General features: G+C 35.8%; 2 protein-coding genes across 2 annotated transcripts in view; one reads left to right on the top strand and one right to left on the bottom strand.

Annotated features, from left to right (window-relative positions):
- Positions 1-10,274, bottom strand: part of LOC129219900 (uncharacterized) — a 59,116-nt gene extending 48,842 nt beyond the window's left edge. The window contains exon 1 of the mRNA XM_054854215.1: positions 9,765-10,274. Coding sequence (XP_054710190.1) covers positions 9,765-10,274 — 510 coding nt within the window. The remainder of the gene's footprint in view (positions 1-9,764) is intronic.
- The window catches only part of LOC129221654 (b(0,+)-type amino acid transporter 1-like), a 151,733-nt gene continuing 129,684 nt past the window's right edge, over positions 2,883-24,931 (top strand). The window contains exon 1 of the mRNA XM_054856182.1: positions 2,883-2,998. The gene's annotated coding sequence lies outside the window, so the exon portion shown is untranslated. The remainder of the gene's footprint in view (positions 2,999-24,931) is intronic.

The raw sequence follows: 24,931 nt of genomic DNA, 5'->3' as shown, positions 1-24,931 counted from the left end.
TTTGTGTGTTTATATGTTCGAGGTAATCTCCGGAACCACTGCACTTATTTGAAAAATTCCTTCAGTATATGAAAGGTGCTTTCTTACTGAGTAACATAGACTATAATTCGAAAAAAATCGGATAAATAGTTCTTTTTTTATTCCAATTTAGACCCAAATTTCACGTTAATTGGCTCTTATTGGTTATTAAAGGGGTGAAAAATTACTTGCACATATTAATATTATGTACCGCTGAAAAAGGTAAAATTTTCCGCGTACTAAGCAATTTGTTTCAATGCTCTAACTTCATTACGACGGGAGCTATTTGCGTTTTTATCTCGAACTTTTTTAGGCTCAGCTGAAATTTTGGCAATACTTTCTTCATTAAATCTATCAATAAAAAGTGAAGGAACTGTCCCACAGTTTCCTTTTTGACACCGTTGGAAAAAGCGACATTTTTTACTCCAGAAATATCTCGACCTGTGGTCGTAAAATAACCTTCTATCTCCATAGGGAAAAAAGTAACAAGCGTTTTCAAATCAGTTTCGAAATATGTCATTTTTATTCATTTTATTCAAGTTGTCAGCCATTTTATTTTCGCGTTTCCATGGTTACGCTTTTTGAATCCATTGTTTATTTCCTTATTTTGCATTTAACTTCTTTTTAAGAATTTTTTAAAACAGACTTAGCATGTATTTGTTCTTTAAAATATTTGGAAAGTAGACAAAAAAAAAGAAGCTAACAGCAAATTATTCTAAAAATAATGCAAACTTTACTAGGCTGACAAAATTAAATTACAGTGCTGGCAATGTCTCATTTTTTTGGCATTTTATAAAGTTAAAAGGAAAACAGCAACAATACCATTGCCGATATTTTTTTAAATAGGAATTCTTCGGCAAATTTGCAAAAAAATACTGATATTACTGACTAAATTAAAAAAAAAAAAGAAAAACAGATAAATACTGACCAAGATGAAGAATACTGGCTTATACTGAGCAGTTTTACGCCCTGAATCCTGTATCCGCCCCTGGATATAGATCGAGTTCAATTTTAGTGATATTAATGATGGGGGGGGGGGGGAACTAAAATGCCGAGCGTAAAGTGTTATGACTTAAACTACTCGGAAAAGAGTGAACGATTAGTTTACATTACTGATTCCTGATTCAAGGCAGAATTTTAAGCCCACGGATTTAAAGAGCACGCACACCACATGTTTATTACACAAACAGGAGCTTAAAGGTTTAAAAAAGAAAATGTTTTATTCTCTTTTCCATTCCTTTTAAAACGTGACAGGTCTTAGGATTTGCCAGATGCTGTGATTAGCAAGTGGGGCAGCCATAATGTAGTGCGTATTCTACTTTCTACAGTTTCAATACAACCCACGGTTGACCACTGAAAGTCTGACCCAACAATTGCAACATTAAAAACAAATCCAACGAGCTAATGTGTGCATCACATGACTTCCTTTCACTCCAATTTAATGTCATTTCCCCATTATTGGCAATTTTAATGTGATTCAATAGTTTACTCTCTAAATATCACCAACAATGGCCAAATTGAAACCAGATTTAAAAAAAAAATCGCCTAATTTGTCGCCAAGTTGAAGACAAAACTTGGTGATCAAAAGACTGGCGATATATCGCCAAGTGTCCGCCAAATTATAACACCATTTGAGTTTACATCGAAATAAACAATGATTCCCCCCCCCCCCAAAAGGGGCAAATGACCCCTTTAGAAACACCCGAATGCAACCAAAAGTGGAAGTGCACAACTAGACCCCCACTAAGAGTGTACGTACCAAATTTCAACTTTCTAGGACATACCGTTCTTGAGTTATGCGACATACATACGCACATACGCATATCCTCACATACATACATACGTACATATGGACGTCACGAGAAAAGTCGTTGTACTTAACTCGGGGAATGTCAAAATGGATATTTCGGGTGTTTATACGTTCTTAGGCACTTATTCGCGTGCGGTCGGTTTGAAAAAAACCCTAACATATTAATTCGAAGGTGAGCAAAATCGAATTTAAGGCCGAATTTTTAGTGAAAATTCTTTCGCGAAAACAATACTTCCTTTTTTGGAAAAGGAAGTAAAAATACAAATTCGTTTCTTCGAAGTACAAGTCCTTTCGAAGAATTGAAGAGCTCATTGGGGCTATATTGATTTTTTCTCTGAGACACTGGCAGTGACATAGGATTCGCAATCCCCGCGGTGCGAGGGTCCCGATGCTTCAGGGTATTCAATAATTTGACAACTGTCGAAAAATCAAGATTCCTATCAAAGGCGCAGCGAAATTAAATTTTTGGTAGGCTGGAAATTCTCAATTTGCGAATGGAACTCCATAATTTGACGAATAATATAAGATAGTTTTGCAGAATCTTCAAACAAAATTTGCCGAAAAAAGGAATTTTTTGGAGGTCACAGTGCTTCCCGTGACCTACCGATGGGGCGCTCCTGTAGACAGCCCTGATTTGCATGATACCAAACCTTTGCATCCTAATTTTAAACAAAGTCTCCCCCCACAACATTAACTTCAACCTTTTCAAAATACAACCGATTCAGAGCCACTATCTGAAAAATTTTATTTCTATTTACTGTCTCCAAGTGCGGGAAAGATATTTTCTTTTATTTTCGCCAACAGAATAATTCTTGCACTCGAACAGAAGAAGAAAACCCAACGCAGCTACAGCAGCGCCACGATATCGATTGACGTCACTGGCGCGCACTTTTTTCTCGCGGTGCATTCTAGGACTGGGGGGTTGTGACGTCATCCATCCTTTCCTTCGCGGTCTCGCGAAGGATTCGAAGGAGCAGTAAGATCACTTTCTTCTCTCGCATCACCCCAAACTACGTAAGCACTCCATTCTCATCATCCGCAAAAGATAACTTCTCCCTACTCCTCCATTTGTTTTCATCATTCGCACATTATGGACTTGACTAGCACGTAAATTCACTTCACTTGACAGACTGAAAATATTCGATTTCACTTCCAGGAGTCAACAGCCGAGTAAGTGTGAGTTTTTCAAACCGAATTTCGCATGCATGCTAAAGTTCTTCGCACGCTATGGGGCTAAATTTAGATGGAACTCGTAAAAATACGCATTATCATTCGAGCCAAGATAGAAGATTCTTCGGTTGCATTTGCTTTTTCATTTTCATGTGGAGATAAATTTCTAAAATAAAAGTTCCGCGTTGAATGAACATCACTGTAAAACTCAGCTAATAATACATAACGGACAGTTAATTGTTAATTCTGCCTATAAAATAGTGATCATTAAATTTTATTCCGCAAAGAAAAAGCACAAATGGGTAAAATATTCCGTAATTTGATTCGTTCCTTAGTTTTTTTTTTTTTTTTTCGATTTTAAAACTATGACCTATGACCTTTTCGAAAAAAGAAATAAACAAATTTCAGTTTACTTATGAATTCCGGTTTCTTTTGCTGAATTTTGTAAGTTTTTACTCAACTTTATCAACGGTTTTCGTCGTGTATGTGTGTGTGTGCTCAGCGTTGCACTTGTAATTTACTAACAATTACTAGGCAGCAATTTGAAGAACGGGAATGCAACAATAACTTTCTAATGCAGCGGTTCTCAACCTGTCGGGGGGGGGGGGGGGTGCCCTCCTAAAGGGGAGCAGAAGAATTTCAAGGGCAGCATGTGAAGGTACATCAGATAAAATAAAACACTGATTTATTCAATTTTGTGGCTACATGAGACTATTAAATTACAGTGTCAGCCCACTCATTTATGTAGTGAAAGTAATAAATGGATGCACGTCAACCTCACCTACATCCTAAAGCCCCCTATATCCTCTTTTTTTTTTTTTTTTGCATCTCGGATTTTATATGTTATATAATAATATGATCAAAATAAAGTTTTGCGCAGTAATGTTAAATTTTGTGTCTAAAAATATCAGAATTTTTACTTATTATTAACTAGTTTTAGCTTCCCTAATCAGCTCCAGTTTCCTATTGTACTGCTTGTATCAACCACGTATTCGGGAGGGGGGGGGGGGAGCTTGACCTCATGTCAGTGTTCAATGGGGGTGCAGAGTCTAAACGGTTGAAAACCCCTGTGCTAATATGCACATGTAGCAATGTCAGCAACATAAATTTTATAAGTGATTTACCTAATTTTCACTGTTTTCACTTAGCGACTATTTCATTTTTCGTGAGCAATTATCCTTAACTTTTGCTTTCTTTGTAAACTGGATTAAAAAAAAAAAAACCAATTTTATGCCTTATCTTTATTTTATACATTCCCTTATAATTACAACTCTGGATATACTAAATTATTTTTTAAAAAATAAGAGAGAAAGAGAGATAACTTAAAGGGTTTTTCTTCAAGTGTTTTTGGAGTTAAAGTAAACTGATGTAGCAATCCAGTCAATAAAAATCGTGAACAAATGAACCAACACACAATTTTTTAGTTCTTTGATCAGTTGGGATTTTTTTATTCAAAGCCAAGTTTCATCATCCATGCTTCCTCACATGTTCTGAAATTATTTTATGCTCTATACTTATCACTTCACCATGTTTTCATTGTTTTCTATTTCACTTTTTTTCTCTTCATTTTTTCAACATTGCTATCTTTTAGATATCCTTTTTCTTTCCTTCTTGTAATTGCATAGAAGGAACTTTCCGTTGCCAATTGAGGCAGTAAGAAGCAAAGGGATGTCAGTGCCAAAATTCACAAGTCGGAGGTAATCAGTACAAGTGGTAGGTGAATCTCTTCTGTTTTAGGGCAAGAGATAGTGCTAGTATAACTGGTATTACTGCTATACAACATAATTTAGAAAAACTTTTCAATGAAAACCTACCCAGGAACGCTGAACTTCAAACGCGTTCTACTCAAAATTTGAAAATGTCCACTTACATCCCTTTGCTTCTCCCTGCCTCAATTCATCTGAGAAAAAATCTTAAAACCTTTTTTTTTAAATTTTTTTAAAAGACTGTTTATTCAATGAAGTATGTCCTTGTGCATTCTCTAGCACAGTGTAACGGATCCGGTGCGACTTCCACTTTCTTGAAAGGACGACACAGTTCTTGAGAGAAACACAGGAGATTTATTTACACTATGTACAGGAAAGATCGTTGACAACTGCAAATTAATCATCAGCAATTAAGCAAATAACAATCAACACCGTAAACTCAACGGTTACACACGTATTTACATCCAAATAAGCAAAAATACAGCTCAAAAGGCTTCACAAAACAGAGCAATAAATGCTCTCCAGCGTACCGCTGCAACGATTCACAAGCAAAAACTAACTCGAGACTGATTTTTTATCACGCGGGACGCTTTTTATAGACATCGAAAGAGAACTCTCAAATGTTCCACAAGATTCCCGAAAATCGTAGACCGTTATCTTATTTCTTTCCATTCACAAATTTTATCATTTAGAAATGAGGGGACCGTATACTTCGGTCGAATGTACGGGGGCTGTATATTCATTACAAGAAACTATTTACAGATTACGATGCTACAATAATTTTAGATGAAAGATAATTTAGTAAACGCCTAATTTAGCTAGATTACGACAAATTAATCATAAAATAATAACATTTACAGAATTTGTAACAACAGTGATGCTCAACTTTTTTCTGCCAGAGGATGAGGATGAGATGAACATGAGATGCGTCATCTCATGTTAAAATCATTCTCGAGGGCCTGAACATACATAAAATTTCGAAATAGTATTTCATTCTTTTCTAAATAGCATGGGAAAATATGAAGCAGGAAAGTAAATTACGTATCAACAATTGTTGTCATGCTTGTTTTTATTAAATGCATGTTTTTCAGACACTAATTTCTGAATATTAGGCTCCAAATGTGTAACACTGTCACTTCTCGTGTTTTTCCATTTTTAATATTGAACAAAACAACGAGCGACATGGATCAGCTTCGTAGGCCAGATGTTTCCCGCGGGCCGTAGGTTAAGCACCACTGTTCTAGTAGGACAACCCTAGAAGAAAGATTCTCTACAAAAGCAAAAATAAAATCGATTTTACTGAAAATTGACTGCTTAGGAATGAAATTTTAAGCTCCGAAAAAGAAATAATGAACGGGAAAGAACTGCTATCAGTACAGTTATTTCTTTCTAAATGAAACAATTTAAACCGGTCACGAGCGCTTTAAACCTTTCTTTTCTTTTATGCGAGTTTTTGAAAATAATTTGTTACATGCCGTCTGACGCAATTTTGTGATGAATTCGATTGAACTTTTTCCTCCCCTTCTTCTATCCCACTTCTTCTCTTTTGCTCGATAAATAATTTCTCCTATTCTTTCAAAATTCCTCTCTCTCAATAGGAAGGTCAAAGTATTTACGCTTCAAGAGTAATCGACTGAAATTAAACTTCATTAAACATTATTTTCAAAATATTTCTTTCGTAAATATGTTTATTTGCGTGATTAAGTTTATTTTAGAACGAGTATTCATGTATAGCGCCTTTTGATAGCATGCAGTTTTCTTCACCAATCTTATTTACTACTGCGCTCAATTGATATTGAATTGTTCTGTGACATAATCTATTTTTACGCAGGTAAATTAAATAGTTGAATTAAGTAAAGCATTGCTAAATTTTAAAAAATGGCAGCCACGGGATTGACCAACAGAAACTATGCTTTTATTGAATAACATTGCTTATAATGTTGCAGGTATATTAAAACAACTAATTGAATTAAGTTTCAGTTAATACTGTTAAATTTATCAATTCAACATTATAAACTTATATTCTTCTTTATCTTTACTAATAATAAAGCTGAAAGTCTCCCTGTCCGGATCTCTGTCTCTCAGGATCTCTGTGACGCGCTTAGCGCCTAGACCGTTCGGCCGTTTTTCATGAAATTTAGCACAAAGTTAGTTTGTAGCATGAGGGTGTGCACCTCGAAGCGATTTTTTGAAAATTCAATGTGGTTCTTTTCCTATTCCAATTTTAAAAACAAAATTATCATAAGATGGACGAGTAAATTACGAAATTATCATAACGTGGAACCGTAACATGAGCACAAGCCAATTGGCGAGAAAATTCACCATACGTTATTTGTAAATATGCAGGCGAACCAAAAGACCTTTTAATTTTCTATTACGGGCAAAGCCGTGAGGGTAACACTAGTCACTAATAATAAAGCTGAAAGTCTCTCTGTCTGGATCTCTCTCTGTCAGGAGCTCTGTGACGCGCATAGCGCCTAGACCGTTCGGCTGATTTTCATGAAATTTGGCACAGAATTTGTTTGTATCATGGGGGTGTGCACCTCGAAGCGATTTTTTAAAAATTCGATTTTGTTCTTTTTCTATTCCAATTTTAAGAACATTTTCCCAAGCAAAATTATCATAAGATGGACGGGTAAATTACCAAGTTATCATAACGTGGAACCATAACACGGGCGAGCCATTTAACATAGCAAATTGGCGAGAAATTCATCATACATTATTTGTAAACATACAGGCGAACCAAGAGACCTTTTAGTTTTCTACTACGGGCAAAACCGTTTTAAAATAAAATGCAGCATGAATAATAAGCGGAAGTTCAAACGTTAAATAATACGATAATTTTAAATCTTTATCTTTACTAATAATAAAGCTCAAAGTCTGTCTGGATATTCGGATTTCTGTCTGTCTGTCTGGATGTATGGATCTCTGTGATGCACACAGTGCCTAAACCGTTCGGTCAATTTTCACGAAATTTGGCACACAATTAGTTTATAGCATGGGGGTGTCACCTCGAAGCGGTTTTTCGAAAATTCGACTTTGTTCTTTTTCTATTCCAATTTTAAGAAAATTTTATTGAATAAATTATCATAACGTGGACGAATAAATTACCATATTATCATAACGTGGAACCTTAACATGGGCGAGCAAATAGTCATAGCAAATTGGCTAGAAATTCATCATCCATTATTTGTAAATATACAGGCTAACCAAATGACTTTTTAATTTTCTACTACAGGCAAAGCCGTGAGGGTACCACGAGTCTTAAATAAAAACATAGCTTTTGTCGACCAGCCCGCGGGTTTTTAAATATGAGGCAGTGAGAAGCAAAGGGATGTAAGTGGACATTTTCAAGTTTTGAGCAAAACGACTTCAAAGATAATATTCTAGGTAGGCTTTCATGGAAATTTTTCCTAAGTCATGCTGTACAGCAGCACCTACCAGGGCTACTAGAACCATCTCTTGCCCCAAGACAGAGGAGAGGTTTGCCTACAATGTGTACTGGTAATTTCCAAATTTTTTAACTTTGCCACTTACATCCCTTTGCTTCTCACTGCCTCATATGCATTAATAAAACATATCCATCTCCCAGATTTGCTTGAACCACCAACCTTTCAGTTATCAGCCGACCAAGTTAGCCGATTGCGAAACTGATGCTTCGCTGCTTTTGAATTGTTAAATAGTTTTGTATATAGGCAAAGATTTGCGCATTCGCGTCGAAAGTAGCAAATGAAAAGCTTTTTTTATGTCTTTTTTTTCAGTTCACCCCATGCGCCATCGTTTAAAAAATTCAGCGAATATCGAAATCAAATACGTAGCGGAGGGTGGCACAAAGCGGGTAGGCCTTCATATGTCCCCCTCCCCTCATGGTGTGTTAGCAACGATGAATACGTATGTATTTACCCGAACACCCCCGAGTTATTATCAGTCCCAGCGAAGCAGCAGTAAAGCAGCATGGCGCAACCAGGCTTTTTTTAAAAAAAAAAATACAATTCTTTAAAAAAAAGCGTATTTTTGTAACTTTTGATTAGTCGAAGCCATACTTAAAATACAGCTGCTTTATTTTGTAGTAAGTAAGCTGATGAGAGCTAAAAATGCACGATACTGCAGTCCTCGGAATGAAACTCTGAGCTGACGGTGTATTTTAAGTATTTCTGCCTTAGCCCTGGCTTTAGAGCTGTAACTTAGGGGAAGGGTGGGCATAGTGGCCACTCAAAGGAAAACTTATTTTTTTAAAGTAGTTATAATTGTTCAAAAGAAATGAAAATTATTTATAAGATAGCATATATTGTTATACTCATTAAAAAAAATAGTATTAACCTCTATCTTAGTTACTTTTTATAAAAATAATTGTTTTGTCACGCCCTACCAAATGGCCACTTTGCCCGATGGGGTAGGGCAAAACGGCCACAGGGTGGCCACTTTGCCCGATGTCAAAAATAATACTACAAATGCATTATAAATACCAAACTATGTATATATTGTCACAAATTCAAGATAATTTACAAAACTAAGATAAATGTAATAAATATAATAAATGTAATCACAACTTTCATGATTTTTTGTCTCATGTTTGCAGTCTATTTACACAGGTCACAAATAAATTCATTGTCCTCTTCTTCACATCCAGCACACGCTTCATGTGCCCATTTGTGGCAAGCCGAACACCTTATCCACCCTTCATTTTCTTTTGATTTTGAGAACGAGTCCTGGCAGAACAAACAATCCACGTCACTTTCATCACTGTCAGATTCGTTCAAAAACAAAGCACGATTTCCCACTTTTGGTTTCCTTTTCTGTTTGACAGCTGGTTTCTTTTTCTTGGTAGTCAACTTCTTTTTTTCTTCTTTTTTCTCTAGTTTGATCCTCTTCAGTTTTTCTTTGTCTTCCTTTTCTGCCTTCGCTGCTTCAAGTTCAGCCTTGTAAGGGCTTGAGGTTAAAACTGCAGCCGAACCCTTTTTTCTTTTATTTTTTCTTTTGATGATATTTATTTTTGGAATCGGGACAATATCTTGAGGGCTAACAGCAAATGATGTACTGGGTATGGCGGTTGGACTTACAGCAGATGAGGTACTAGGCATGGAGCTTAAGGCAGATGAGGCATCGGGTTTTAATGGACGACCATCATTTGAGGCATTTAGGGTTGAAGAGACGAGAACAAATAATGCTGTGGGGTCTCCGGCACCTAATATAGGCCCTGAGCTTGTGGTTTCTTCGGGATCGGGATCAACAGGCCCTGATGTTGCACTTGCGTTGGGATCGGCATCAGCAGATCCTTCTTTATCAGAGTCCGGTGAAACTGGATTGATGTCAGCTGTGCGGTGTGACTGAGATGGATTGGGAATTTCCGTTGTTGTAGAAGCAATAAAATCTGCTTCAGTGAACGCATCTCTGTTGATTGGCACTATGCCACACCTTCTAAATCCGTTAACCGCAACAGAAGGAGTAGCTGCGCTCAAAAATGACTCCCCGAGAAGACGAGACACTTGATATTGGGTTACTTGCCTACCAGGGTTATTTCGCAAGAATCTCTCAATTGCTTGTACATAATAGGTGTTAAATGGCCCCATAAACGCAACGTCTAACGGCTGGAGCTTGTGACTGCAATGAGGGGGGATGCAAACCACAGTTGTATGGTTTTTCCTGGCCTTTTCTAGAAATTCAAGGTTCCTGGTGTGCGTTGCATGTCCATCAAGTACCAATAAAACAGGGTCGTCTTCTGAAGGCTTAGCAAAGCGTAAAAAGTGCTCAAACCATTGAGTGAAAATGTCCGTTTGCATCCATCCTGATGGATGGCAGGCGAAAACTGTCCCTGGCGGAGAACCATCCTGGAGCTCAACTTTCATCCGCTGCCTTGGAAATATGACCATAGGAGGTATAAAAGTCCCCCCTGCTGACATAGAAACTACAAATGTCGAAAGAACACCTCTTTCAGCAGATGTGAGAGAGCCAACTTGTCGTCTGCCTTTAAGCGCAAAAACCTTTGACGATTTAGTCTGGACAGTCATAAGTCCTGTTTCGTCGACATTGTAAACCCTGTGAGGAGGATATAAATGGTTTTTCTGGACATCCTCTAAAATGTCGAAGAACTTCGAAACATTTACTTTGTTAAACGCTTGAGCTCTTGCCGCCGAAGTTGCCTCTGGTACTCTCAACACCATTTCAGGGTGGCGCTGTCTAAAGCCCCTAACCCAATCTTTCCCAGCCATTTTTTTTTTCATTGTTGAAGTTATGTGGGATTTTATTTTGCTCTGTAAGTTTGTACGCAAGACTCCGCAAATCAGGTACAGTGATTCCGAAAAAGCGTATCTCCATTTCTAGAAGATGTTTTACAAGCTGCTCTTCTTGTTCTGCAGTGAAAACAGGACGGTAGTGGCCAAGAACTTTGTTTGTTGCCTTAGCATGCTGGTTCCTATTTAAAACCCGGCGTTTCAACGTGTTCCTTGGAACATTGAAGCTTTTGGCAGCTGTCTGCATTGGCATACCATCTTTCACGGCGTCGATAGCCCGCTGCATCGCCTGAGGATCCCAAGACTGTTGCTCGCTTTTCCGTTTATATTTAGAGACCATGACTCCAACTGAAAAAAAAATGGAAATGAGTTGTAGTTGCATACAAGACATTTAATTTTACTTTTTTCTATATATTAATAAATATATTTAAAATAAAACTAAATACTTGCTATAGGATACCTAACCTGGGTTCGGGGACAGGTAAAATAAATATATTTTATATTAAAAACTAAAATTGTTGGTGTCGGGCAAAGTAGCCACGGTAGAGGGTAAAGTGGCCACTGCTGTGGCCACTTTGCCCTTTCTGACACCATTACGAAAATGCGACTTTACACGGACACCTGTTACACCCAGCTCTTACTCCTACACATGAATTGATAGCCTAAATTATACTCTTTTCAATGGTTATTGTCAGCATTACTTACTAGGGTCGTAGTTATAGATATACAAAGTAAAGTAGACCACTTACCTTACATCAACAACTTGAAAAACAACAAATTTGACATTAAAATCGGAACACGTAAACTGATCACCTTCACAACGCTATGGAACACTAATGAAGGTCTCACGCAGTAGTTGAGGCGTTGGCCGCTGCGTAGCGCCACTGGGTGGCAGAGAAATCGGCCGTGGCCACTATGCCCGCAGTGGCCACTTTGCCCACCCTTCCCCTACTACAAAATACCTTAGCTTTGCCATCAATCTTTGAGTTGAACCGCACCATTGCTGCAGTCGCTCATCTGGTTTGCTAATTCTGCATTAGCTACCAGTTTGTTTGGCTCTCTTGGCTCCCTTAAGAGATTTTTCGCCTCCAGCTTATGTGATTCCTATTCCGGGCTGATGAGTGCTAAAAAGCACGAAACTGCAGTCCTCGGATGGAATAACTGATTTGGCGGTATATTTTAAGTATTTCTGACTTAGCTATAGCTTTAGGACGGTAACTTACCACAAAAGTCGAAGACCAGCTTATTTTTTTATTGTCAATAATATTAACTTATTCTGACACTATCCACCTATAAACTACGTTGGTCATTCCGTTTTTTTTAATTATTGATTTAAGGTTAAAATTATTGAAATAAAAAACCTGCCTTTCGGCAAAGCGAGTCGGGCAAAGCGGATATAGGATTTAATCATATATTTATTTAAAATTTCTTGACTCGTGTGGTGACTTAGACTTTCTCTTTTAATAGGATAAGTGTAACTTTAAAAAGTTATTTTTTAGGATGGCAGTTAATTAGTCTATTAATTAACTCAGTTATTTCTTTATGTTTTATAAATAAATGTGGATAAGTACAACTATTTTATATATTTTTATATAATGGAAGGTAGCTAGTCAACTATTTTAATCATTTAGAACTTCATATTTGATTGGCAAATGTACCAAACCAGAATTAGTTAAGCTTACCCGCTTTGGGCTACCTGATAGGACAAAGCGGGTTTTTCACATGTTTGTTACGTTTCATAATAAACAATTATTGGGTTTGAAATAATACACAAATCACTTTTTATTTTAAAGCTCAAGAGAACCCTGCTAGGAAATAAAACCGAAATTGTTGCGATTAAAATCCAAAAACTGCAGTTTTCGAGCATTCTTCGAAAACCTACCCGCTTTGGGCCACCCTCCCCTATACGAAACGGAGTGTTAGCATTATTATTAAGAGTTCAGACGAAGAATCACAAATTGGAAAAGAAACGAAGTTCAGGAGTTTCCGTCTCCCACCTCGGTTGACCCTTAAGGAATTATTTCATCATTCACCCTCCAAGTTCATGAATTTTCAAATTTTCTTTTTTTTTTTCTTTTTTTAAAGAGGCAGTGCTTTCAATTCCCCCAAATTCCAACGAAAAAAATATTTTCATAAAAAGTGTGCTTCTGTTTTTGAAAAATACGTCAATGACCTTGGTTAAGTATTTCCCTTCAAATAAGTAATCAGTTCATTTTGGAAAAGAAAGGGAAAAAAAAATTAATTCAGGCACAGTTCTTTATTTATTATTTATTGTTTAAGAGTAAGTGCATAAATTGTTGTTTATATACACTTAACTTCAAATTAAAATAAATCATTTTATTTTCATTAATATCGATGTTCACTTGCGCCTAGTTATGTTTTTTTTTAAAGAAAGAAGGGAGAGGGGGCGGTAGGTGTCAGTCAACCTCTGAGGGAGGGAGGGGATTGGGAACCACTGCTTTAGAACCATGGGGTGGCGAACACTCAAGATGTTCGACAAGGCGTTATCATAATTGGAATGGTAGATTAGTGGTTACACTTGTTTTTTTTTTTTTTTAATGCAGGCTACAGCATGATCAAACGCATGTTAAGCTTTCAGGACCAATTGTTTTCCAACTAGGTGAGTGAAAAATAGACGAGGGAGAAGGCAAATCGCCAGGATATTTTCTACCACTGGTGATGTAAATCGGACGTCATCAAGTTGACATGCCATTGAAGGTTTTAACTTTAACTGTAAGTTTTGGAAGTCTAGATTTATTTGCTTGATATTGAATAAGTGTTCAGATGGCATATTGACACTGAATAAAACACTCCCGTGAAGCAGAACTTTGTAGTAAAGATGGTAGAAAAAACAAGATGTAGCTATGAGGAGAATATGGCAATAACTAACAGAAACATAAACAATATAAAACTTTTTGAATTCCACAGTTGAGACAAAACAACTTTAAGATTTTCAAATTTCGGTGAAGACAAGAACAATGTCAAAATTTGCAAGTTCCACTGTTGGATGAAGAAAATTTTAAGTCCTTTAAACTTTTTGCAGAACAAAATCTTTGAAAGAATGCTTAAAGCTGATCACGTCAGTTTTTGAAAAAGCTATTGGTAATCGAACTCAATAAAATTCAAAAGAATTAGCTGATTCAAATTTTAGATTTGCAGAAGTATTCTTTTAAATTGCATAAATATATAAAGCACATAATATTATATGTAAAATAATAAATGGTAGCAATTTCGTTTTAAATATTCTAATAAGAAAGTTGTTTTTGCATTCAAATTAGAAAGTTGTTTCCGGGTGGGGGGGGGGGGAGGTCAGAAGGAGAAGAAAACAACAACCGGAAAGTAAGAGATAAATGGCAACATTATAGGAAAAAAAACATTAAAATTAGAAAATTGTTCTTAGGAACAAGAAATGAAAATGATAAAGAAAGCAAAGAAAATTAATTTATTTTCTTTAATGTTTTTCTGAAAAGTAAAGTGCAAACAGTTTTTAGCAATCTGCAAATGTTATTAAAACTTAATTGTGATTAATGTTTCTGATCAGTTTTTCATCACATATATTTCGTATTCATCGGCCTCATATTTCTAAAAAAGCCCTTGTAACTATGTAATAAAATTGAGCATGTATCATTGTATCATCTTAGTAGAGAGTAGTATTTTCTATGTAGGAAAATTTCAAAATCAGTAAAGACTGGGGAAGTAACTGACGGACAATCCTTGACCAGCCACAACCAAATGAGCATAAAAATCCTCTACATATTTTTATTTCCTAGTTCTTTAATATATAAACATAAATTTACAAATATATGCCGAAATTTTATAATTTTTTCTTTTACATTGCGGTCGAAATATTTTTCAAAAAATGGAAGACTTTTAATTGGGAGCACTTTTTTAAAAACATCATTTTCTCACGTTTTACTGGATTCAAAATACTATTTACAATTCTTATCAGATGAAACTTACGGCTATGGGATTCTTAAGCAACTAAATGAAGCGTGTTTCGTGCCTGGATAAGCTGTTTTATTTTTAATATTGGCGAAGATGTAACAAGAAAATAAACTTGGGGTACGACTTTGGTGTACTTCCCCTAATATTAAAAAAAAAGTAATGATAGTAAGAACCTGAAAATTTCAAGGAAAAGAACATAGAAAATTAATTAATAAATAGGAAGATATTGAAGACCTTAATTCTTTTAGTAGAATTTATTCAAAAGTCCAAATCACAAATTACAAAACAGTTCCAAAATCTAAAACGCTCAACATTAGAGATGAAAGCCAGATTAAAAGATAAAAGAGAACTTCATTCTGATGGCAGACTTTCTTCACGAATCTAAATCAAAACCAAAATAGCTAAAATCTTTAACAAATGCGCTTTAAATGTTGCGGTACATTAAAACTGTCTTGGGGAACTCTTTTGAATATTTTAACCTTAGTTTACTGTGAATATTATTTTTGCATTTACTAGAACCATACTTCGAGAAAAAAATCTCAAAAATAAACATTTTTGAGTTGAAACAAGTGCAACGTTTCGTACTTGCGTTGAATACTAAATACTAATGAACCAAGAAGAGTGCCATTTTCTTTGAAAACCTTTGACATTATAAGGTGCATTCAATATTACACTGTTTACAGAGCGGCAGTGTTATCGCGAAGCAGTGATTAATTAGATCAGACAAGACTGCAAAGTTTTTCTTCTCCTAGCTCTTAATTAACTTATGCCTTAGAAGATGTAGGACAACAAAGCAATCTAAACTCCACCTTGTTTTACGTTAACACTTACAAGGGAAGTCGAAGCACCTTTTAGCTGGAAGAAAGTAGAAAGAGCGAAGGATATCGATTTTGTCCTTGAGAGCCGTTTCTGCGCAATTAAGCCATGTTGCTACCACTTACTTTTTAACGTAGCAATTCACCTGTAAAAATAATTTCTTTTTAATTTGTGATTGGCATTTATTGATACAGCGATGACTTTTGCGAAGTTTACAGCATTTGTGAAACACGGAGTTCAATGAATGTCTGTAACTATGTATCTTTGACCCTAGGTTTGTGAAATTATGCTTGGTATGGGATGTTTTGCGGCCAGGGTGAACTGAAAAACGAAAAAAACAGAAAAAAAAAAGAAAAATTAATTTGAATTTTGACATATTGAATTCAAATAATGTTTTTCGCAATCACGAGTGTGTGTATGTAGGAGTGTGTCTTTGTGCGTGGAGGTTGTGTGTGTTTGAGCGTAGTGGGTATGTGTATGTGTGTATAGGCATGTGTGTTTGTGTCTGTTTGCTGGCATAAGTGTGTGGGTAGTTGTATGTATGAATGTGTGGGGGGGGGGGTATGTGTATGCGTGTGTAGGCATATGTGTTTGTGTCTGTGTGCAGGCATGAATGTGTGGGTAGTTGTGTGTATGTGTAGCTGTCTGTATGTATGCGTGCGTGTATGTGTTTGTGTATGGGTGTGTAGGTGTACGTAGGTGTATGTGTGTGTATGTGTTTGTGTGTGTATGTGTGTGTGTAGTTGTGTATGTATGCGCGTGTGTGTAGGACATGGATGCAACCTGGAGACGGCTTTCGCTATAGGAGCAGCATCGTGAGGAGCCGGTCGACGGTGATGGTGCGGCGGGTGGCGGTGGGAAAATAAAATGATAGGATGCCAAAAACAGTCAAATGAAAGCAATAAGCAATCGTGACTGCTCAAAAAAAATAAATAAATAAATAAATAAATAAATAAATAAATAATTTGAATTTTGACATCTTGAATTCAAATTATGTTTTTCGCAATCACGAGTGTGTGTATGTAGGCATGTGTGTTTGTGTGTGCGTGTGGGGGGGTGTTTGTGTGTACGGGTTATGTGTATGTGTATTTGTGTCTGTGTGCTGGCATAAGTGTGTGGGTAGTTGTGTGTATGAATGTGTGTGAGGGGGGGGTATGTGTATGTGTGTGGGGGGGGATGTGTATGTGTGTGTAGACATATGTGCTTGTGTCTGTGTGCAGGCATGAATGTGTGGGTAATTGTGTGCTTGTGTGTGTATGTGCTTGTGTGTGTATGTGCTTGTGTGTGTATGTGCTTGTGCGTGTAGGTGTATGTGTGTATAGGTGTATGTGTGTATGTGTTTGTGTGTGTGTGTATGTGCGCGTGTGCGTGTGTAGTTGTGTATGTATGCGCGTGTGTGTAGGACATGGATGCAACCTGGAGACGGCTTTCGCTGTAGGAGCAGCATCGTGAGGAGCCAGCCGGTCCACGGTGATGGTGCGGAGGGTGGCATTGGGAAAATAAAACGATAGGACATCAAAAACAGTCAAATGAAAGCAATAAGCAATCGTGATTGCTCAAAAAAAAAAAAAAAAAAAAAAAAAAAAAAAAAAACGACATGAATAACATAAACTTATAATGTTAAATTTTAATAATGTTGAATTGGTAAAATTTTTTTTAACTGAATTCGATTTGTTGTTTCAATGTACCTGCAACATTATAAGCTTATGTTTTTACTTTCTTCTATATCTAATATATAGAAGAAAGTATTGGATTCGTGCAAATTTTCGAATTTCGAATTTTGACGGATTCGAACGTTTTGAGGTGTGCTGAGTCCATTTCGACTATTTTTGGAAAATGTCTGTCTGTCTGTGTGTGTGTATGTGTGTGTGTGTGTGTATGTGTGTGTGTCACGTCTGTGTGTGACCAGTTTTTTGTGGCCGCTCTACAGCAAAAACTACCGCACGAAATCGAACGAAATTTGGTACACATATGTGGCCCTATGTGATCTTGTGCCCATTGGTTTTTGGCGCGAATTCCTCCAAGGGGGGGGGGTGGAGCAATGGGACGTTTTTTGAGTTACGAGTGCTTGCTATTCCTCAGGATAGTAACTGGCGGAATCAAACAAAATTTGGTCCATATTTTGCCATTAACAGGAACAGGTGCTGATTCAATTTTGGTGTCAATAACTCAAACGGGGGTTGAGCTATAGAACGTTTTTTGTCATCAATTGTGACTGCTGTATCTCAAGAAATAATGAACGGAATGAAAGAAAAATTTATCGGCTAGTAGACCTTAGTGGGTATAAGAGCTGATTTTATTTTGGTGTCAAAAGCTGAAAAGGGGGTGGCGCAATCGAATGTTCTTTTTTTTCATTGTGAGTGCCATTTCTCAAGAAGTAATGCTACGTTCTGGATGAAATTTGGAATAAATGTGAATCTATTTGTAAATAGGCGTTGTTTCAATTTTGGCGCCAATCGCTCCATGGGGTTCTGATTTTTTTTTTTTTTTTTTTTTTTTTTTTGTGTTAATAAAAATAGCTTTATAAATGCAACAATAAGAAAGATAAATTGCAATACTGTCGTCTGCTTATTTCACGTGATTTTAATTTTCGGGAGATAATCGGAAATGTTATCGGAATGATTTAAAATTAATAACTGTTGCCATTTTATGTTTGTTAACAAATAAAACATCTAATTAATTCAAGCAAGGCTTTTAAAATAACTTTCAAGTCGTTCTTTGCTTTGCTTTTGCGGAAATTCAGGAATTCGGACGGTCGTCAAGTTTTTTTTTTTTTTTTTTTTTGTTGCTGGGAATATTGCATTCTTTTCAAGCATAGGGATTGATCAGAATTCACAAGAAAGATATAGAAGAAAGTTTCGTGATGGCCACAACATACTAGTTCAGTAAAAGCATGATCTCTCTCGGCCAGTCCCGCCACTGCTAGTTTTCTTCTGGTAATAATGGTGGTCATGCATTTGATTCTCTTTCATTAACCGACTTTAAAAAAGGAGGTTATAATTTCATCTTGCGGCTTTTTATGTATGTATTCGTATTACTCCAAGAATACTGGACCGATTTAAAAAAAATATTTTTTTTTTGTTTGGAAGGGTATACTTTCCAGGTGGTCCCATGTTAATTTTGTCTGGATCTGATGAGGGTCGCGGGAGAAAACTAAGAAACTTTAAATTTCATACGTTGTGGCTACATAGACCAGCTTTCGTCAGCTGTGAGATACGTCACAGGTCACGTGGTTTTGGCGTGAACGGTGCATATTTTCGACGGAGGAATCTTGGCTTGAACAATATTTAATTCTCACTCTTGGGATGTTTGACTTTCACGGCGCCTTTGGTTAAATTTACTTATAGTCTTACTAATGTATTTATTATTCATGTAGCAAATCAGTAAATTAAATATATTTTGCTACGAAAATAGTTGAATTAATTAATTTAAAATAAAAGAAAATTCTAATAAATAAGTTCATTTAGTCATTTTTTTAAAATAGTGAAGCACCGTTTATATGTTTCTCTTTTATACGTTTTTATCAATTATACGTTTTTAACTTTGGTCCCTGCAAAATCTAATACACATTAACCTATACCTATTATACGTTTCTTCGTTTGTACGCTTTTTTCATATAGTAGTCCCTTCAAAAACGTATAAATGGTGCTTCACTATTTCAGTTTTGAAATATAGTAGTATATTTATTCAAGGGGAATTGAAGACAAAAATCCCTCTCCCGCCGATTAAATTTATGTTCCTTAATAAATATATCGTAACTGGTGTCCAATTTCTGAAGTTTGACAAGTATTCTACATTTAATACTTCATGATGCCATCAGTTTAATTTACAGTAATGGCAATACTAATTAACAGACTTCGTTGGAATTTTTCTTTGTACTATTTTCCTAGAAGACGCCCGGTTACTAGAAGACGCCTGGACCGATTAGAAAAATTCTTTTTCTGTTTGAAACGGTATATTTCTCCCGGTCGTCTAATGATCTTCAAGTCCGGTTATGAGGGATTCTGGAGAAATCGAGGGAACTCTTGAAATTTCGTACTCCCGCTTTGTTGTTTGTAAATTCATAGCGTCTTACTTAGTGAAACGATTTTTTTAAGGGTTTTTTTTTGTTTAATGGATAGGAGCGATCTAACTTAGGTCCCAAACCTTTGCTTCACCTTTTCGTTCTTTAAAAAAAGTAATGAGCAAAAAAGAGTAAACTTAATTTAATTTCAATATTAAACGATCAATATAAAATCCATTGTTAAAGAAAGTGCCATAAAACAAAGGTACTTTCTTTACTCAGTGTTCAAGAAAGTACCATAAAACAATAATATTAATCAGGGGTGCCCTTATAAGGACGAAGGGGGTGTTTTGAGGAGTATTTTTCCTTTTTTAGGGGAGATCTTGGTTTAGGGGAGTACCTCCTAAATATTTCCCCTGTATTAATCATTAGTAGTCATATCGCAAAATTTGAATGAAGAATCCTCTGAATCAAACAGGAAATTCATTTAGTATCATTGCTCTTGTAGTATATTTTAATCTTCATATATACAACAGCACAGTAGATACTTTGTTGCTAGGGTTGATCTATAACGGGGCCAAGTAAAGAGAAATGTGACTTTTTTCATGCGCTACGTGACACGTACTATTGTGAAATATAAAATAGTTAGGAAAACCGTTGATATTTAAATGGTTCCAATTAAATTAGCGCATAAATAAATCCTGGAGATGAACAGAGATCAGTTTTTAGTGCCAATCGTATAAAATGTTATGCGCATTAAGGTTTTTTCTTTTTTTAATCGATTTCGAAAAAGACGTTCTCAATTTGTCGGAATCTTTTTATGTATGTCCCCCGTGAACTCAAACACGCATAGACCAATTCGGAAAATTATTATTTTTTTCTCGTTTGAAAAGGTATATGCTTCCCAGGTCATCAGGTCAGCATCTGAAGATGGAATCCTTGAAAAATCAAGGAAACTCTTCAAATTCAATGGGCAAAGTTAAATCGATTTCTGTTGTTTTTTAGTGACTCGTGATTTTTTTCGGAAAGCATAAGGTCAAACCGATGATGAATACAATTTTCTTTGAAAATAATTACGCATTTGAAAAAGCCTTTCTTCACAGTCTTCGAAAGTCTCAGAGACGCTGTGCCCTATTTCTTTCTCTCTTTTGCTCATCTTAGCTGTTTTCAGATTCCTGTGTTCGACACTTTCTCACTCGAGATATACGTAAGGAGTGTACCACATACTCTATCCTACGTACTTATTTTATATTTACAACACTAAAAAGCAAAAAATAAATTATTTTCAAATAAAAAAAGAACCGACTTCAAAAAACACCTAGGAACTAAAAAGCAAAAAACAACTAATTACACTTACATACGATTTCCTACCGAAAAGTATAAATCAAATCAATTTTATAATTCCAGTACAAAAATCAACTAAACTAAACACCCAATTATAAAATAGACACTGATTTTAAATACTGTTTAAGGCTTTTACGGCCGGCGTCAATATGGGGAGATTTTAAGGCCTTATTGGCCGTGGTCTAATTGGAGTAGGAATTCCAGACGTTTCGGCTTGCTTTGCTGCAGCCATCATCTGTGGTTTGAGTTTGGTGAGACTGATTCCTGGCTTCGGTGACTCCGGTATTTAAGCAAACTGTTGCTGGACTGCTGGTCCTGATTGGGAGGCGTTCTCAAGTCGCTGGTGGAATAAGGTTCCTGATTGGATGAGATTCAAGCCGCTGGGTGATCCTGGTACCTGATTGGATGGGATTCACAAGCCGTGGTGGCTACCGGTTTCTGATTGGATGGGACCACAGTATGTTTTAGACTGTTGTGGCGAGCGGATCTAAGGGCAGGGTGCCATGTTTTTGGTAAATTGAAATTCTCCTCTTTTCTGTTGAAATTAAAGGGGTGTTTGAAAATTTCTATAGCTTCGCGGTGAAGACGGGCAAAGTAATGAGATGTTGTAGCCAAGATTTCTGTGTCTTTAAATTTGATGTTGTGAACTCCTTCTTGTTGGCTGTGTTCGGCTACGGCTGACTTATCATAGTTTCCTAAACGGCAATGACGAACATGCTCAGAAAGGCGTGTCTTGATGCTGCGCTTCGTAGTTCCGACATAAACAGATCCACAGGAGCACGGAATTTTGTAAACTCCAGATGTGGAGAAAGGGTCACGTGGGTCCTTCACCGGGTGATGACAATTCCTAAGTTGAGTGGTGGGCTTGAAAATGGTCTTGATATTGTGTTTTTCAACACAACATCAAGACCAAGATACTAAACAATATTTTGCCTATTTAAGAGTCTTTTAAACAGAAAAAGCCATTAAAGAAGATTAAAATAGCGATTAAAATAAAAAATATAGTCTGCCCAAAAAAAAAAAAAAAAAAAGCGCCGTTTAAAACCATGAAAAGATTAGTTTATCAACAAACAAACTAAACGACATTTAAACACCTGTTATAATATTTTATAATCCTTCAAATTAAGAAGTCAAACCATTAGAAAACGAAATAAGTTGCATTAAAATAGAAAATTTTCAAACAGAGTGAGCTGCGATGCGACGATATTATTATGTTTTTCTTTTTGCCAAGGCCGAAAGCAAGCCTAGCCGCTAAGCACCAATGTATTGAAAAAACAAAATAAAATAAAATGAAAATGCTGTCCTACAATTATCTTAAGAAAACTATTAATTGAAGAGTAGCTGTTTTGCCTATGAATTTAATATACAGAACTCTAGCGAAGCACATTTTTTTTTCTGACAGATAAAAAGCTTTCAGTTTATCTTAATCAATCAAAGAAAGAAATAAAATAGATATTCGATAAACTATAACAGAAATGGATCACTTATTGGAGTAAAAAAAGTTTAGGACCCAAATGTTCAACTATATTTACTTTTATAATCATTAATCACTCCTCCCAAATTATCAACATGATGAAGATTCATCAAAATGAAGTTGTGACGGAAAAGTTTTACTTAAGGTCACAAAGGATTTCGGAAATTAATTTCGAACGAGCGAGTTTCGTTCAAGAGGGAGGTGAAGCGGGCATAGGGGGATATCTTTACTGCAAAATCGACATTCCGTGAAAAGTTTATGAGCGGATATTTTGAGCTGTGACGTCAGCAGCGCTCAGTGGCATCGAAGACTCATTTTTCAACGATATTGCCCAGGTTTTGAAACAAATAAATAGGTTTGGTGAAATTTTGTATGCAGTAGTGCCAGTTGAGCAGGAAATATGAGAAATGAAGTTTCATATCAGCAGGATTATTGGTATTTTTGTTTTTACAAAACCGAAGGATATATATATACACACTGCTATATATATGCACACTTTGACGTATCCGTCCTTGCTTCACGTAATTTCTTTGAGATTATTTGGGGTTTGGTATTTTATCCATTCCATATTTTGATATCTTTTTCATTTTACAATTTCTTGATAAGTTGTGTCTGTTTGATGAATTGTGTTTTTTTTTTTTTTGTGTTTTTTTTTTCTTTTTTTTAAATCATGTTTCAATTTTTTGATAATTTGTATTTTCCTGAATATTTTTGTACTGTTTTTGTTTCTGGTGGCTTGGCGCTGACACTAGTACATACTGGGTTGTTTTTTCGTCGTGAAATTCTTTCATTTTTTGGAAAAATTTTTGAAGTGTATTACTTGTACATTATATGTATATCTTTAGACACACAAACACACACACTCATATATCATGATCTTTAAAATATATGCTAATCCACTTTAATAACAGTAATTCAGGTTTTCGCAGTGTAGGCAATCGGCAGCTGCTCAGGTTTAGCTGATACGTGGGTAAAACGACGAATTAAAACAAAATATATTAATTCTTAAGATTTATTTTGTTTTGTTTTTCATGTTTTTGATTGCATGCTCGTAGCGCAAAAAAATAAAAATAATAAAATAATAATAATAATAATAAAGAAACGATACATATAAGAATCAGTTCAGTTGACCAAAATAGCCCTCTATCATTTCGTTGGATTGGAAATCATTTAGATCAACGATTCTCAACCGATAACGGTCCGTGAACAAACTTAACCGATCCTTGGAGATTTTTATCTCTGTTTGTTAATAAATTTTCTTTAAACAAAAGATTTCCTAAGGAAATCCAAAATGAATTTCTTTTTGCATCAATCATAAATTTAAGATCTAGCTCCTATATTTTTTTTTTTGAAGGTGGACAACATTTCAGTGTGATTAAACTTTTCTAAAAGCTGGGTGGTTGGAATTTGTGATTATTTTTATAACGTTCTGTGATTTTCTCTTAGGTTTATTGATTTTTTAGATAATAGATACTTATATTTATATTCAAATATTACAGCTTTCAAATGCCAATAAAAGCGTTAACTTGTACAGTTCAGTAACGACAAGTTCAAATCTTGACTTGATTCTCTTAACGTGCATGAGGCCGCTAGAGGGGCATTCCATCCCGACCGATTTAATGCCGCCTCCCCTGCACTTGGCCAACCAAAAGCATTTCTTTCTTGTATGGCTATCTGACGCCAGGTTAGTTTTGGACGACCGCGTTTCTTCTTGCCATCAAGGGTCCACGTAAGAGCAGTAACGCCAAGTAACATTTTTTAATTAAAAAAATAACACATAGTTTCGTGATATATTTTCAGAAATGTCACCGTTCTGAGCAGCAAAAAAGGATGAGAAATATTGATTGAATTTGAAAAAAAAAAAAAAAAAATCATTATAAGTTTTAATTTAAAATGCATTGTTTTTTCTTTATGTACTGTAATTTTCAACACATTGTTCATTTTGAAACAGGTAAGCTACCTTAACTATTTCACTTTGCCCCACATTTCCCTACATACATTATTTTACTTACAGTACACATCAGATAAAACACTACTTCGAACATGATAGTCCAAGCTTATCTTCTCTAACCACACTTGACGCACTCACGGGTTGAAAGAGACTACTGATCTCTAGTTGTTTTATTAAAGTGATCATTCCTTGAACAATGAATTCTGTACCTCAGAGCCAGACTGATGTAAGTCCAAAAATTACGATTTTCCGTTCATTAATGCATTGAATGTAGAAGCCTATTTCGCATCAAGTCGTGTGAACGTCATTCTTAAAAAAAATAAATAAATAAATAAAAAATTTTAAAAAAATATGAAAAAATTGATTTGAATTTTGACGTCTTGAATTCAAATTATGTTTTTCGCAATCACGAGTGTGCGTGTTTATGTAGACGTATGTGTTTGTGTGTGGGAGTATGTGTATGT

This window comes from Uloborus diversus, chromosome 4, assembly GCF_026930045.1.
Source record: "Uloborus diversus isolate 005 chromosome 4, Udiv.v.3.1, whole genome shotgun sequence".
Classification (NCBI taxonomy): Eukaryota; Metazoa; Arthropoda; class Arachnida; order Araneae; family Uloboridae; genus Uloborus; species Uloborus diversus.
The sequence above is the reverse complement of the archived record's forward strand: the minus strand, read 5'-3'. Positions and strand labels throughout refer to the sequence as shown.